Source organism: Thamnophis sirtalis, unplaced genomic scaffold, assembly GCF_051295495.1.
Source record: "Thamnophis sirtalis isolate CommonGarterSnake01/CBP01778 unplaced genomic scaffold, rThaSir2_p1.2 scaffold_8, whole genome shotgun sequence".
NCBI lineage: Eukaryota > Metazoa > Chordata > Lepidosauria > Squamata > Natricidae > Thamnophis > Thamnophis sirtalis.
This window is the reverse complement of record NW_028261388.1, coordinates 53,311,400-53,327,942: the sequence shown is the minus strand read 5'-3', so window position 1 is coordinate 53,327,942 and position 16,543 is coordinate 53,311,400. Positions and strand designations below refer to the sequence as shown.

The 16,543-nt window shown below is 37.1% G+C and overlaps 1 protein-coding gene across 1 annotated transcript; it reads left to right on the top strand.

Moving 5' to 3' along the window:
- The first annotated feature begins 1,939 nt into the window (after nt 1-1,939).
- Nucleotides 1,940-13,201, top strand: LOC148044406 (lebercilin-like protein). Its single transcript, XM_087722113.1, has 5 exons — nt 1,940-2,375; nt 3,630-4,135; nt 7,185-7,322; nt 7,847-7,940; nt 12,954-13,201. Exons 1-5 carry the CDS (start codon nt 1,940-1,942, stop codon nt 13,199-13,201), a joined length of 1,422 nt encoding a protein of 473 aa, XP_087578239.1.
- Nucleotides 13,202-16,543: the final 3,342 nt, after the last annotated feature.

The window sequence follows — 16,543 nt, the reverse complement described above, 5'->3', positions numbered from 1 at the left end:
AGAAGAGGAGGGCTGGGCCTGCCCAACTGGGAACTATATTATCAGGCAGCAAGTTTGATGTGGGTTTAAGAATGGATAACACTAAGGAATACCAGATTATTGATTCTTGAAGAACATGATCTATTGTTGGGATGGCATGTCTTTTTACGGTACAAGGGAACTAAAACACAGAGGTATTTTAGAAAACATTACCTACGGAAGGCTTTGCTACTAAATTGGGAGAAGATTAAAAGACAATATTATTTAAAAATTCCAGTCTGGCTATCAACTATTGAAGCCTTTTCATACGCAATAATATACAAAAAGGAACAAACAGTTAGATATGGTGAAATATTGAATGCAGAGTGTGAACTTAAATCTATGCAAGAACTGGAAAAGGAAGGTATAAAGATGAACTGGTTTTCATATGTGCAAATACAATCTAGATATGACAAGGACCATAAAGAGAAAGATTTTATGACAAAATGACTGAGTTAGATAAAATTTTGATGGGTACTGATGAAAAACTAATTAAAAAACTTTATGGACACTTATTAGAGGTTAAGTTAGAAGAAGAACAAGTTAAAGGAACTATGATAGCTTGGGTAAAAATTTTGGGCATGGGATTGAATTAGAGAAGTGGCAGAAATTGTGGTCTCAAAATTACAAAATGACAATGTCAACAGCATATAAAGAAAATTTGTATAAGATATTTTATAGGTGGCATGTACCCCCGACGAGAATAGCAAGAACGTTCAAAAATAAATTAGAAAAGTATTGGAAATGTCATCAGACACTGGGTTCATATTTCCATATGTGGTGGGCTTGCGCAGAAGCTAAAAGATATTGGACTAAGATCCACACATGGTTGGAGAAAATGACACAAAAACATATAGACCTTAAACCAGAGACTTTTTTATTGGGAATTATACCAGATATATATAATAGAGACTTGAAATATTTGATTGTAAATGTTTTAACAGCAGCTAGAATTGTATTTGCAAAAAAATGGAAAAATGAGAAAATACCAACGCAGGAGGAATTATGGAGTGTGCGGAAATGAGTAAATACATTTGAAACTAGAGAACAAGAAGATGAACAATTTTACAAGGTTTGGGATTTGTTTTATCAATGGTTAGATAAAAAATCATGGTAATAGAAAAAGTGGGAGAACGTTTTATATTTTAAGAATAATAGAATGATATATGCAATACTATAAGGATTTAGCACTGTTAAACAGATTAGAATGATGTAATGGAATGATGTACGTATGATTTCAATATATAGAATATCTTGTTTAAAATGTAGGAATAATAATTGGAGTTGAACTATTGATGCAAAATGATGTTGTATGTGTGGATTCAATATTTAGAATATCTTGTTTAAAATTAAGGAATAATAATTACAGTTGAAAAATTGACATATAACAATAATGTACTTATGTTTATCTAATGAATAATTTGTGATTTGATATATAATTGTAAGTGGTGACCATGGAAAGGACGCACAAAATCTTGTAACCAAACGACGCACTATATGAAATGGAAGAAGGTTGTATGTGTTTTATGTTTTTGTTTGTTTAAAAAAAATTTTTTAAAAAAAGAAAAAATTGCTTCTACGCATCCGCAGAAGCAAAAAACAAGATGGTGGTACCTATGGCACCGCTGATAGAACCACTTCAGGGGCTTGTCCAGTTGAGTTACTACCTATTCGGCCGAATCGGTTAGAACTGGTAAGAACTCACCTCTGGTGCCCAGTCTGGGTCACTGCCGGTTCTGTGACCAGGCCAAAATACCACTACTGGTTTGGCTGAACCAGGCCAATCTGGGAGCAACCTACCTCTTAGATCAAGCCTTAAGTAAATGTTTACATCAAGCATTTTTCTTTGTCTGATTGCAGTGTTTTTTCCTTTGGGAAATTTAAAGTAAAATTGATCGTCTTCTCTGTCGTTGGTGGAATAATGGCTTCTGGATCTTCTTCTGATGATACAGTCCTTCATCATTCTATCCAAGAGGATAAGACCTGTGGACAATGTAGAAGAAGTGGAAGCTCAAGCAATTCTTCAGGTAGGCTTACCAAGAGAACCAGCAACAGTCAAGATAGTAGCTGTAGCATACGATTCATGCAGTCTGGAAGTTCTCAGTTTAACTATTCCTATGACTTTCAAGATAACACTTCAACAACAGCTGTCCATGGTAGCAAGGACAGCATTTGTTCAGAGGAGAACAACTGTGGAACTTCTCAGAAGTACTATTGCAAAGATTTTCACTCAGATTCCTCTGAAAACCCCATAAGTGAAGGGAGTGGCAGCTACATCATCCCATTGCCCCAGAAACAAAAAACTAAAGAGCGGATATTACCAGAGAAGAAAAAGAGAAATGATGTCCATCCAAAAGGTAAGAAGGTCATTGGTTACCTTGAACACTGCTGCATTAATTGTAGTTGGCATATTGCAACCGAACTAATGGCAGCCAAGCCTTTGCTGAAAATCAAGCAGTCATGCCATAACTGCACTTTTGCTGAGCTACCCTGACACTTCTGTACTGTAGAAAATAAACACTACATTTTTGGAAGTCATATGAATGTTGTTAAAAACATTTAAACTCTATGTATATATTCATTAATATATCAATGTACTGGTTTCAACACCCTCAGTCAGTAATTTCTCCCTCAATGTAAGGAGAGGGGATTGTGTTGATGGGTATAGTTCACCAGTTATCATGATCATACAGATGTCAGTGTAGCAGGATTTCAATAAATAAGCTAAGAGACAGGAATTATGGTCCTGTATGTAAAAAATGATTTGGCAAATTTGAGCAGTCATTCTTTCATTCTTTTTTACTTTCACTATTTTATTATTTGGATATGGTGTGTATGTTTGTGTGTTTGTATGTGTATATCTATCTATCTGACAGTCTAGGCAGTTTTGTATAGTGGTTAAGGTGCTGGGCTTGCAATCCTGCTTTAGGCAAGACTGGCTGAGGAATTCTAGCAGTTAGAGTCAATGCATTTTAAAGTTGTCTAAACTGTCTTAGCATATTATGTGATTATAGCAGCTATGTCTATGAAAGCTAATGTTATGAGAGCTTAGGCAGTGGTGGGATTCAGAGAGAGAGATCCTATTCAATCTTGGAGAGTTATTTCAGGGTTGGCTGTAGTGTGCTCTCTCGTTCTCTCTCTCTGTCTCTCTTTGTCTCCCTCTCTCTCTGTCTCTCTGTCTCTCTTTCTCTCTCTCTCTCTCTCTCTCTCTCTCTCTCACACACACACACACACACACACACACACACACACTGGATCTTTCTTTCTTCCCTTCCACCCCACCCACCAGAGAGGCACCAAGCACATGATTGGTGTAAATTTGACCACACCCACTCAGTCACATGAACCCTCCTAGCCACCCCCACCCAGCCATTCACTCAGAAGAACCAGTTGTTAAATAATTTCAATCCCACCACTGAATTTAGGTTATAATTTTTCAGAAAAAGTCAATCAACAAATAGTTGTATCAGAGATTGACTAAAGATATTACATAAAAGGAAGTGAATCTATGCAGTGATAGATTTGAGCATTTAGCTATGAGGCTTATGTAAAATTAGGTGATTCTTATTTTGCTCAATCTTATATGGCACCTTCATATTTGTTTAATGCAGGAGGTAAAATGTTGCCTAAAAGGAAACCTAAGCAGAAGACCCCATTTATTACTGACCATATCAATAATCAGGAGAAAAATAACATGGCTTGCCGTCTATTGTCAGCAAGGGATCATAAAATTAAAGAACTGAAAAATGAAGTGGCTGTTCTGCAGAATAAATTGGAGACTTTTACTTTGGAAAACAAAATGTTGAAGCGTCTTCAGTCTCAACATTTAAAAACCATCAGTAAGTATGAAAATGCAGAGATTAACCTGCCTGATCTTTTGGCCACGCAGTCGAATGAAGTGCAGAGTCTGAGAGCACATCTCAGGAAATCTCAGGAAGAAGAGCGCAGGGCTTCCAAGAAGCTGAGAGACATTGAAGTACAACTCTTAAAAACAACGGACGCCTTGCAGGCATTGCAGAAACTTTGCGAAGACAAAAAACTTGAAGAGAGAGGAGAGCTTCAGCATAAATTAACATCACTTACCCAAAAATTGGAAGCTAGTGATAAGAGAACCCAGGTAATGTGCAACATACATTGCTTAGAACTACATAGCAGCACTCTGTGAGCAGAATGGGTCATTTCAGCACAAACCCTTGGCCGCCCCTCCTTTGCCCCCAGCCACCTGCCTCAGCCCATTTACAGCCAGCTTTTCTCCTCCCCAGGCAATCCCCTGGCCATTGCAGATATGTCACCAGGACCGGAGGGAGGGTGAGTAGCAGGTGCCGTGGCCACTGGGGAGGGGGGGGGAAGACAGGCAAGAGTGCGTTGGCAGCACCAGGACCAGAGCAAGGGGCACCTCAAGCGGGCTTCACAAAGACAGCTTGGCTCACAACTCAGTCAGCTCCAACAAGAGAGAGGAGGATTCTGGCATTGTATGTATGTGTGTGTGTGTGGTGGGGGGCAGTTGCACAAGTGGATGGCAAGGTCGGCATGGCTTCTGCCATTGCAGGGATGTGTGGGAGCATGACAGGAGAACGGAGGTGGCATGTGGCTTGTGGGAGCCCCACCATTGCCATACTGGCATGACACCTAACAGAGAGTTCAGCTGCCCCCCAAGTGCACTGGCCTTGCTTTTCGTGTGCACAACCACCCCGCCCCCCCTGCAATTGTGGGCCAGAATGGCAATGGCAGTGATCTCCCAACCCATGGGCCTCCTGTTCTCTGCCATGCTCCTTCCAGCCCCCGTGCAATGGCAGAAGCCGTGTCAGTCTTGCCCCCACAACACTCAAAGCAGTGCCAACCCTGCCACTCATCTGTGCAACCTCCTAGCCCCTCCTCCACAATGCCAGAAGCTGTGCCAGCCTTGCTCTTCCTTTCTTCTTTTGTTGGAACTGACTGAGTTGCGAGCTGAGCTATCTTTGTGAAGTCCCCTGGTCCCCGAATGCACTCACACCTGACTACCACCCAGTGGCTCCAGCAGCTGCTACTCACCCTCCCTCTGGTCCTGGTGAGAGCACCCAAAACCTGTGGAGCAGCCGCAGTACATTTTTTAAAAAAAAATCTTACATCGCACGCTGCCCCTGTACCATTATTTCTGCCTGACATGTGATTGCCTGGGGGCTATTTGTCCCATGCAGCCAAAGGCCCAGGTCAAATGATGTTTGGGCAAATGGGCAGGGACGTAGGGTGAGTGGTGAGGGCCATTGGCCTGTTGGTTGTGGAAAATGGCAGGGAGAGGGCCAGTGGAGGAAGAAAGCTGTCTATAAATAGGCTGAGGCAGAAGGCTGGGTTGAAGTATGCACAGCCAAGTGTTTGTGCCTAATTGTCCTAACTCTCTAGAGGGTCATACAATAAAATAAAATCATAAAATCTTTAAAATAAATGTTTTAAGCTGACTTGCTTCAGCATGCAATAGGGACCATTTTCTACAGGCCCCATCCTCAAGTCACCAAGATTCACTTGTTATTGACCTTAAGAGAAAACCTGCTCAAGCAGGAACATCAATCTTGCACTTACAAAATTTAGAAACAAGAATAGCTTCCCCAAAGTTCTGTTTTACAAGGAAATCCATTCATATTCAGATCCTTACATTGTTACCCAGAGATCACACTTCAGTTCTCTGGGAGTTTGTTATTTACTAGAACAGATAATAATTTTATACATCATTGGTAGAATAATTTTTCGCACCCTTTACCAATAAAACATAATTGTGATCGGCGGTTACCAGCCTAGGTTTACTTCACTGATGCAATCTAGCTTGTCTAGCTGGGAACTGTATGACTTTTTACCAATGATTTCTTCCTTCATCCCAGCTCTAGGAAAACAGATAGAGTAGGACCTTTTTATATAATGCCGGCTTTTTACGAATCTTGTATTAGTCCTGAAACAAAAAGAGAAGCTGAACAACTATGCAATAAGGAAAGTTTTAGTGACATTTTTTCATATCAATCAATGCAGTTAAAATCTCTAGATATAAAAAAGACATTATTGGAAGAGGAATGTAGGAAAACCAGGAGAAGATGATAGTTAGAGAGGCGGAATTGTGTATTAAAATTGATATGGGCAAGCTAGCTAAGTAATGGATCTTATTTTTACCACACGATCAGAGAGGAAGGTGGAAAAACACTACCTGGAGGTTTCTAATGGATGTTGTGCAAAACCTCTTGCTTTTCACACTTCCTTTCATTTTTGCATATTCGGCTCAGTTTTATAGAAAATTGAGATTTATTTTTTTTAGTTTACTTTATTGTCATTGCACCTCATACGACCAAATTAAATCCCATCTTCAATGTATGTCATAGATAAGAAAACTATAAAAAATAAAAACACACATCCTTCACATTCTATACAATTGAATTGAAATCCCTGATACTACATCAATATTACACAATACAGTGAAATTCAATATAGTTACTGCTCCAGGATAGAAGCTGTTTTTCAGCCTATTTGTCCTTGTTTTTATTATCCTGTACCGTCTGCCAGATGGTAATAATTAAAAAAAAAAGCGGTGCCCAGGATGAGATGGATCTTTAAGAATGTTTTGATCTTTCTTAAGGCAGCAGGAGCTAAAAAGCTCTTCCAAGGAGGGGAGAGGCAACCAACGATCCTCTGGGCAATGATGTTAACTCTCTGGAGTGCTGTCTTATCTGCCACAGTGCAATTAGCAAACCATACACGTTTTGGAAAGAATGACTCTTGTTTTAACTAATCAGATGTAAAAGTCCATCTCTGATGACATGAGCCTAGCCAGCACATTTAAAACTGTATATTGACTTAATCTACCTTACTTGGCACCATACCAAGGGAAAAATGAAGCATATTATGGCTTTATTATAATTGAAATGAACAAAATCTACCTATTTCTTTTCTCCTTAATCTGTATAACAAATTGTGAGTATCATATGATCTTATTTTTGGTTATAGACATTATTTTGCATATTTTTCTTCCACAACGTGGGTCAGTTGCCATTTCAAAAATTGTGAGTATGATAACTGAGATTGAGGATTTTCATCTTTGTGGAAACACTTGATACAATTTCAGTTGCCTTCCTCTAATTTCTAATTCAATATTGTATGATTGTAAATATTGAATAATCTTATTGATGGTTTATTTCTGATGTGTTTAGGATTTGGAAAAGCAGCTTTTGTTGAACACTGCTTCCTTTAGACATCAATTAGCGGTTGAGAAAAAAAAGACTGTTGAAGCTCAGTCAATCATTGCAAATTTGCAAGTAGAAATGGAGTCGCTGAAGCAAAAACTTAAGGTATTTAGAAGCTTAAATTACATTCCTCTTACCACGGAAGGCATCCAAGATGCTATTTATTAAATGCTCATTTGAAGTAAGCCTATTTTGTTCTGTGAGTCTTTCTTTCAGCCTGTAACTATGTAAACTGTAGATTGCAGAAATATATTAATTGGATGTTGGGCTATTTGCACTTTACCATTTCTAGAAACAGATACTACTTGAAAAATGTGTCCCCCAACATCAAAACATGTTAATCAAGACCTCTATTGATAGAAAATCAAGGCCTCTAGTGATAGAAAATTGAGGGGGGGAACTGGTCAAAACCTTCACAGTTCCGGGGGGATGGGGGAAGGATATTCATCCTACAGAATCTATAGAAAATAAAGCATTTGAACAAACTATGCCTAAGCAAATATTTAAGATACAGATAAATAAAATGAGATACTGAGAGAGTTACACAGTGAAATGTAGGATCTCTGAAGAATTGACATTAATACAATAAACTATATTATCAACATAAATTTAATAATGCATTTCTTTAGGAAAGAGACCGAGAACTAGGCATCACAAATATTTATGCACACCGGATTCGTAAAGGTCATCCAGAGAAAGCCGATTCATGTTCTTCTCCAAAAGGTAGCACGGAGTTTGTTTCATACTGTATTGTGAAATAAGAAATATGATATTTCTTTGCCTTCTCAAAAAATATTTCAAATCCTTGCTGTATTTTTTTCTTTTAAAATGGCAATACTGCATTTTGTGATCTCATTATTTAATAGTCGTCAGTGCTGATTAAACAGGATTATTCTCATCATTCTCTCTAGATGTGAGAAATAAGGGGAGACAAGTTTTACGGGTACTAAGAAAGCCCACTAAATTCAAAAGTCCTTTGTTACAGGATGTTAGCATATCCGTGTGCTATTTAGATCATATTCAATCAAACCGAGGTAGAATCTGACATATTTTGATGACTTCTACAGCCTTTTAATTTGGAATATAAGGTTGGCTGTGGAACTGAAATAGCTTTATTCCCTCATGTTACATATACCCCAAGACCACATTATTGCTGTTTCTTCCTCCAAATTTAAAGCCACACACATTTTCCCCCACACCCCTCCCTCATATACATTCAACATATATGTTGAATTAGCGAGGAGAGTGTATTTCTCACCCCTTCATGCAACTCTGAATTTTTGAATGAAATACAGGAGTGGTTTATCATTGCCTTGTCCCATGCAGTATGAAAGAATCCCCTTGCATTTCCCACTGAAGGGTTTATCTAACATTTTGCTATCATGCTGCTGCTATCCAATATACAGAGTCCTCAAACTATGACTGTAATGGAGCTCAGAATTTTCATTTTTTAAAAATATTTTTTTAATTTTTAATTTAAAACAAATACAACATCCTTCTTTACATGCTATAGAAAGTGTATCAGTTGGTTACAAAATGACTTTCGTGCATCTCTTCCACGCCAACAAACATAATTCATATTTAGTATTTTAACTCAAATATTCATACATATCACCATCATCATATCTCCATTTTCATTTGACTATAATTGTTTAAGTGTCCTTCATCATAAATTATACCAAAATTTAATACATAACCACATATTGGCCTTTCAATTACTATTTCTAAAATCCTCCACTAACACTAAATCCTTATGTCCTATTCTAGCTAAACAACCATAATATTTAATAACAAAGTTTTTTAATCCTCCTTTCCAAATCACTGTTTAAAGTTTACATCCAGTTTCCTTATGTTATACTCATATCTATATATATGTTGTTATTTTTATCACTCCTTTATTTGACTATATCGTGTATCATAACATTTTCCCCCTAATAATCAAAACTTTAAATGTATCTAATTTAGTTCTATCATTATTATTCACAACAACAGAATTGTATCACAGCGGCCAGTTGTTTCGCCGGATTTGGCATTGATTACTAGTCGGGCCCCACCCAGGGGCCTAGGACGTCGTAATGTATTTTCTTAATATGTGTGCAGATCCAAGCAGTGCGGCTTTTTGCATTTGACTGATGGTGATTTTGTCAATTTTTAACTGTTTTAAATGTAATTCCAGTGCTTTTGGAATAGCACCCAGTGTGCCAATTACCACTGGAATTACCACTGCTGGTTTGTGCCATAATCGTTGAATTTCGATTTTTAAGTCCTGGTGTTTCGCGATTTTTTCATGTTCCTTCTCGGCGACCCTGGTATCACCTGGTATTGTGATGTCTATGATTGTGACCTTATTTTTCTCAACCAGTGTGATGTCTGGTGTATTATGCACCAGTATTTTGTCCGTTTATATACGGAAATCCCACAAGATCTTGACCATCTGATTTTCGGTGACTTTTTCAGGCTGATGTTCCCACCAGTTTGTTGCTGTTTTAATATTATAATTTTTGCACAAATTCCAATGGATCATTTGTGCTACTGAATTGTGCCACAATTTATAATCAGTCTGCGTGATTTTTTTACAGCAGCTGAGTATGTGATCAACAGTTTCATCAGCTTCTTTGCAAAGTCTGCATTTGGCATCATCAGAGGATTTTTCGATTTTGGCCTTAATGGCATTTGTGCGGATAGCTTGTTCTTGCGCAGCCAGGATTAATGACTCTGTTTCTTTCTTTAATGTACCTGTTGTTAACCATAACCAAGTTTGTTCACTCTCCACTTTATCCTTTATTTTTTCCAGAAATTGGCCATGCAGTGCTTTGTTCTGCCAACTCTCCATTCTTGATTTTATCACATCTTTTCTGTATTCTTGTTTCGTCTGTTGGGCCTTCAGTAGATTTTTGTTCTTTACTTCGATTAATAGATGTTCTTGACTTTCTTTTAAATAATCAGCCAATCCATGTTTTTCTTCTTCAACTGTTTGCTTCACTTGTAATAATCCTCTGCCACCTGATTTTCGGGGCAGGTACAGTCTATCAGTATCACCACGTGGATGTAAACTGTAGTGCATTGTCATTAGTTTCCTGGTTTTTCGGTCCAAAAGGTCCAAATCAGCTTGTGTCCAGTTAACTATACCAGCTGTGTATCTTATAACTGGTATTGCCCAGGTATTTATGGCCTTGATTGTATTTCCACCATTCAATTTAGATTTTAAAATTTTCCTAACTCTGTTGGTGTACTCTCGCCTGACAATAGTTTTTACTTCTCCATGCTTGATGTTATCCAACTGCAGAATGCCTAAGTATTTGTAGGCTTCATTTTCATTGCATTTAATTAATTGGCCATTGGGCATTTCAATTCCCTCACATGCAGTGATTTTGCCCCTTTTTATGGATACAGTGGCACATTTTTCCATGCCAAACTGCATTGAAATATCGGTGCTGAATATTCGGACTGTGTTTGTCAATGATTGGATTTCTATTTCTGACTTTCCATAGAGTTTCAAATCATCCATATATAGTAAACGTGAAATTTTTTCAGCTTCTTTGGCTGTTTGGTAGCCTAATTTCATTTTTTTTAAGATTACTGATAGTGGGATCATTGCGATGATGAAGAGAATTATTATTATTATTATTATTATTATTATTATTATTATTATTATTATTATTATTATCCTTTATGTATAATCCAACGGGATTGCTAATCTTCCTTAGGTGAGTGCCATTCAATATTCATATCCAGTTATACTCATCATAACACTACACATTGTATACATTAGTAACATTATCAGTTATTTATTTAAGCTATAGCTATCAATAAATTTCACTAAGTTTAACTAGTTTTAACTTATATTCTTCCATCTATCAACCTGTATCTTTCCAATAACAAAACAGTCTCATATCTTCTGCCATTTATGGTGCCAATCCTCTAATCATCTTCTTGATCAACTTTGTATAGACTTCTCTTAGCAACTTCTTGCTTGTAAGATCTCTCATATAACCTTGGGGCCCTCTTTCTGTTTCCTTATTCAGCTTATCTTTGATTGTCAGCAGTGTTATCAATGCTTTTGCTAGTAGAATTTCTTTCTTTAAAACCATAGATTTTTTAGTTTTTTCTTCTTCTGTATCTTGCCCTCTGGAATAGATTTCCTGTCCATTTAATTCCTCTTTCAGTATTCCATTCTTTCTATTTTCAGAAACAAATCAATCACCATAAATATCAGCAGGTTTAATCTCTTTATATTCATTTTCCACTTTGATTTTTTGAGTTTCAACCACCCCGTTTTGCATTTGATAGACATCCTCAATTTCCTCATCATATTTTATTATTATGTGCTCTAAGTATTCCAGTTTTTTCTCTATTCTTTCATATGTATTTGATAATTTCTGTATTTCTGAAAGTATCTTTTGCAAACTTCAGACTTCTATATTGTTTTGAAATTGTGCCATTCTAACAAACACAACTGCTCTATCTTGGAAGGTTAATAAAATTAAAGCATAGATTCACAAAGAACGTTGTTTTCTCTTTTCTCTGATTAGAAATATACTTCAAAGGAACATCTGTGTGGTTCCCTTTTTATCACTCTCTGTAGCCAAGCAGTAAAACCTTGTATTGCCAAGGCCAAACAATCTATAGAGAAAAAAAGTGTTCCATTTTCAATACACAAATCCCCCCAGCCTCCAAGCAGCGGTAATACTGTTGAAAATCTATTTTCCTTTTGTATCTTTTTTGTATTTCAAGTTAGAAAAAAGAGTCCAACCTTTAAATGAATTAGAAAAATACCCACAGCAATGAAAGAGGAAAACTATAGTCCATAGGTTACAGAGAACAATAAAAGAAAAAATAGAAGAAAACTTAATCCATCCGTTTCAAAAGGCTTGCATAAATCCCATCCCTGAAAATAGCATTTAAAAAGTAAGATAACCACTGTCCAAAACCATTTCAAATTTAATCCTGCCGCTTGATTCTTCTTATCTCCAATTTAGATTAATTTTAAGTTTTTATAGGCAGTCTCTTTTTAAAAGAGTAAAAGTTCCTCACCAGATGGAAACACTTTCCCTTTCCATATACTTCCATTTTGGAGCTGCCCCGACTTTGTCAGCCTTGACTGGATTTTTGGTCGCCGGATTGAAGAATTTATCTTGCTTCTTTCAGGGATTTTGCGATATCCCTGAGGTCAGCAAGATGTATTCTTCTTGTTCACCATCTCTTCGGGACGGTTTAGATCAGATTGGACCACCCAGTGGCAAAAGTATTGGCTGCGGTCTCAGAGCATCGAGACCACACTTCCATCTCATTGCAACATTGACTCCTCCTTCAGAATTTTCAATTATTATGGTAGTAAATCAAGGCATCCATGTTACCAACCTGATTTTAAAACTTTTTTTATGGTGTTCGTTAAATGAATGTCTTAAATGTAAAGTAAGTGATTATTAAATATAAAACATATTAAGGAAACATTGTGGTTGTTAAGCAAAACAATGAATTTTTATGTCCATTTTTGCCAGAAACTGGCTCAAAAGGCTAGTTACAAGCAACAAAATGCAGCAATTCGCCACAAAGAGAGTCATGTGACAGGGCAGGGGGAGGGAACGGCATCAGAACTCTGGAACTGGGTCATGAATGCTTTGGGAGGAGCATCAGAAGTCTGAACGGAAAGCAACTGTTGGTTAAGTGAGGAATATGTGAGACTGTATAGGAGAAATATGTGAGAAAATTTACATCAGGCTTATCCTTCAACAGGTTCCTTAGTCATCCCAAAGATGACATGCAGTAGAAGACCAAGGAACAGGCAACAGGGTGAAATAGCTGACATTATGGGAGATTCTGTCACCAATTATGAGCCATCATTTGCCAAATTTCCAAAGAAAAGACAAAAGGACACCTCTTCAACACCCAGTGGAGAAAACAATAGCAAGATACCACCTGGAAAAAAAAGGCTTCTTTTGGAAAAACTGTTTGGTCCAAACTGCATCTTAAATACCAAATAATGGTTGGCATTATGTGATTCCAATCAATCTTATAGAACTAATAGATATCAGATAGTATTGGATATATTAGATAGTATAGTAATATTAGTATTAGAAATAGAACATATTAGATGATAGATATTAGATAATGTTACAACTAAGTGATATTAGATAGTAAATATTAGTATTAGAAATAAGTGATGTTAGTAAATATTAGTATTAGAAGTAGGATATATTAGATCGTAGATATTCAATATTACAACCAAGGGATATTGGATAGTAGATATTGGTATTAGAACTAAGTGATGTTAGATAGTAAATATTACTATTAGAACTAGGAGATAGTAGTTTCTGTAGTTGCTATTGAAATAAGCATCACAAAAACTATTTTGTGAACTTTTTGAACATTTTTATTAAACATAAATATAAAAGGAATTTTGAAAAGGATGTTTTAGGACTTATGTTTATCAATTTCTACCTCTAAATAAGATTTCCTTGAAGTCTCTTTCTCTTCTACTTGAAACGAAGAAAGGAGAATATTTCTTTGCAGCTTATATCCTGATATGTTGTTTCACCACATGAGAGAGCCAAAGACTGTCATCTTTTAACTTGTCAGCAATATAGTTATATTTACAAGACCTTGTGGAATTAATGTTATAGACTCTTAATTTTTAAATTTTAGTTATGTTTTTGGACAATGGTTACACAAACGAATTGATACAATTGAAATAAGATTATCAAGTAAAGCTGAATCTTCAAGAGCTTGTTTGGATAAATGTACAGAAAATCACATAAAGTAATGAGAACAAAGTTTGAACTGCATTCTAACCACGAAGCCCTGGGGGGCACAGTGGTTAGAATGCAGTATTATGCAGGCTGACTCTGCCCACAGCCAGGAGTTCAATCCTGAAGGTGCTTAAGGTTGACTCAGACTTCCGTCATTCCGAGGTCAGTAAAATGAGGATCCAGATTGTTGAGGGCAACATGCTGACTCTGTAAACCGCTTAGAGAGAGTTGAAAAGCACTAGGAAGTGCTATTGTGCTATAAGTGCTATTGCTAAAACTTGATACATTTTCAAAGGAACTCCATGAACACTTAACTGGCTATATTAAACAGATAAAGGATAGAGAGGAACAAATGAAAGTTTAGAAAATAAAAATTGTGAGCATCTGGAGCCCAGAGTTTTATACAATCCCCTATAAAATAAAGAAATAGATAAACTGAATGGTACAGAGCCATCCAGACAGGTAGTAACTCTCCTGTTGAAAGAATACTAAGCGCAAAAGGAAGCCGGTGAATAAAGTAGCCATCTCCTTGACCATTACTGTCCATACTCATTCCTCAGGGCAACATGCCATCATCTTCTCTTTTATCAATATTGTTGGTTTTTCAGACATAGTGATGTTATTCTAAAACTATCTTGGAAACAAGCAAACTATAAGTAACAGTGATAAAAGACAGAAGTGGGAATTGTGATGCATCATTATTTTCTCATTAGAATATGACACCATTGTTTGATTGATTCAGATGGTCTAATTTAATAGGGAAATGTACTGGGATATAATCTCCAAAATGACAGAATGATTTCAGCTTGAATTCAAGGCAACATCACAGTAGTCCAAGTCTATGCCCCAAACACTGGTGCTGAAGAGGATGAAATTGACCGGTTCTATGAAGCCCTACAACACCTTCTAGAATTAACCCCAAAAAATGATATCCTTATCATCATAGGGGATGGGAATGCTAAAATAGGAAGCCAAAAGATAACCGGAATAACAGGCAAGTTTGGTCATAGAATACAAAATGAAGCAGGGCACAGGCTGGTAGAATTTTGTGAAGAGAATATGATGGTCATAGCAAACATTCTTTTCGAACAAGCCAAGAGACGATGCTACATATTGACATTGACCAGGTGGTCAACACAGGAATAAGATTGACAATGTGATCTGCAGCCAAAGATGGAGAAGCTCTATACAGTCAGTAAAAAGACCAGGAGCTGACTGTGGCTCAGATCATGAGCTTCTCTCTTGCAAAATTTTGGCTTAAATTGAAGAAAGTAGGGGAAAGCACTAGGACACTCAGGTATGAACTAAATCATATCCCTGATGAATATACAGTAGAGGTGACAAATTGATTTAAGAAATTAGATCTGATATATAAAGTGCCTGAAATACTATGGACGGAGGTTTGCAACATTGTACAAGAGGTAGCAGCTAAAACCATCCCAAAGAAAAAGAAATGCAAGAAAGCAAAATGGCTGTCTGAGGAAGCTTTGCAAATATCAGAGGAAAGAAGGGAAGCAAAAGGCAAGGGAGAGAGAGAAGGATACTCCTAATTGAATGCAGCATTCCAAAGAATAGCTAGAAGAGATAAGAATGGCTTCTTAAATGAGCACTGCAAAAAAACAGAAGAAAACAATAAGGATAAGGAGGACCAGAGATCTCTTCAAGAAAATTGGAGATATGAAGGAAACGTTTCATGCAAAGATGGGCATGATAAAGGACCATAATGGCAGGGACCTAACAGAGGCAGAAAAGATTAAAAAGGTGGCAAAATTACACAGAAGAACTATACAAGAACAATGATGTGGTTACTGACCTCAAGCCAGACATCCTGGAATGTGAAGTCAAATGGGCCTTACAAACAAAAAAAGCAACAACAAAGCTAGTGGAGGTGACAGTATTCCAGCTGAGCTATTCAAAATCTTAAAAGACGATGCAGTAAAAGTGCTGCACTCAATTTGCCAGTAAATTTGGAAAACTCAACAGTGGCCACAGGATTGGAAAAGGTCAGTTTACACTGCAATTCCCAAGAAAGGCAATGCCAAAGATTATTCAAACTACCACACCATTGCACTCATTTCACATGCTAGCAAACTTATGCTCAAAATCCTACAAGCTAGGCTCCAGCAGTATGTGGACCAAGAACTACCCGAAGTACAGGCAGGATTTTGAAAAGGCAGAGGAAGTACAGATCAAATTGCCAACATATGCTGGATCATGGAGAAAGCTAGATACTTCCAGAAAAACATCTACTTCTGCTTCATTGAATGTTCTAAAGCCATTGATTGTATGGCTCACAAGAAACTGTGGCAAGTTCTTGAAGAGATGGAAGTACCAGACCATCTTATTTGTCTCTTGAGAAACCTATATGCGGGTTAATAAGCAACAGTAAGAACTGGACACGGAGCCACTGATTGATTCAAAATTGAGAAAGGAGTTCGCCAAGGCTGTATATTGTTGCCCTGCCTATTTAACTTATATGCAGAGCACATCATGAGAAATGTTAGACTAGATGAATCACAAGTTGGAATTAAGATTGCTGGGAGAAATATCAACAACCTCAGATATGCAGATGATACC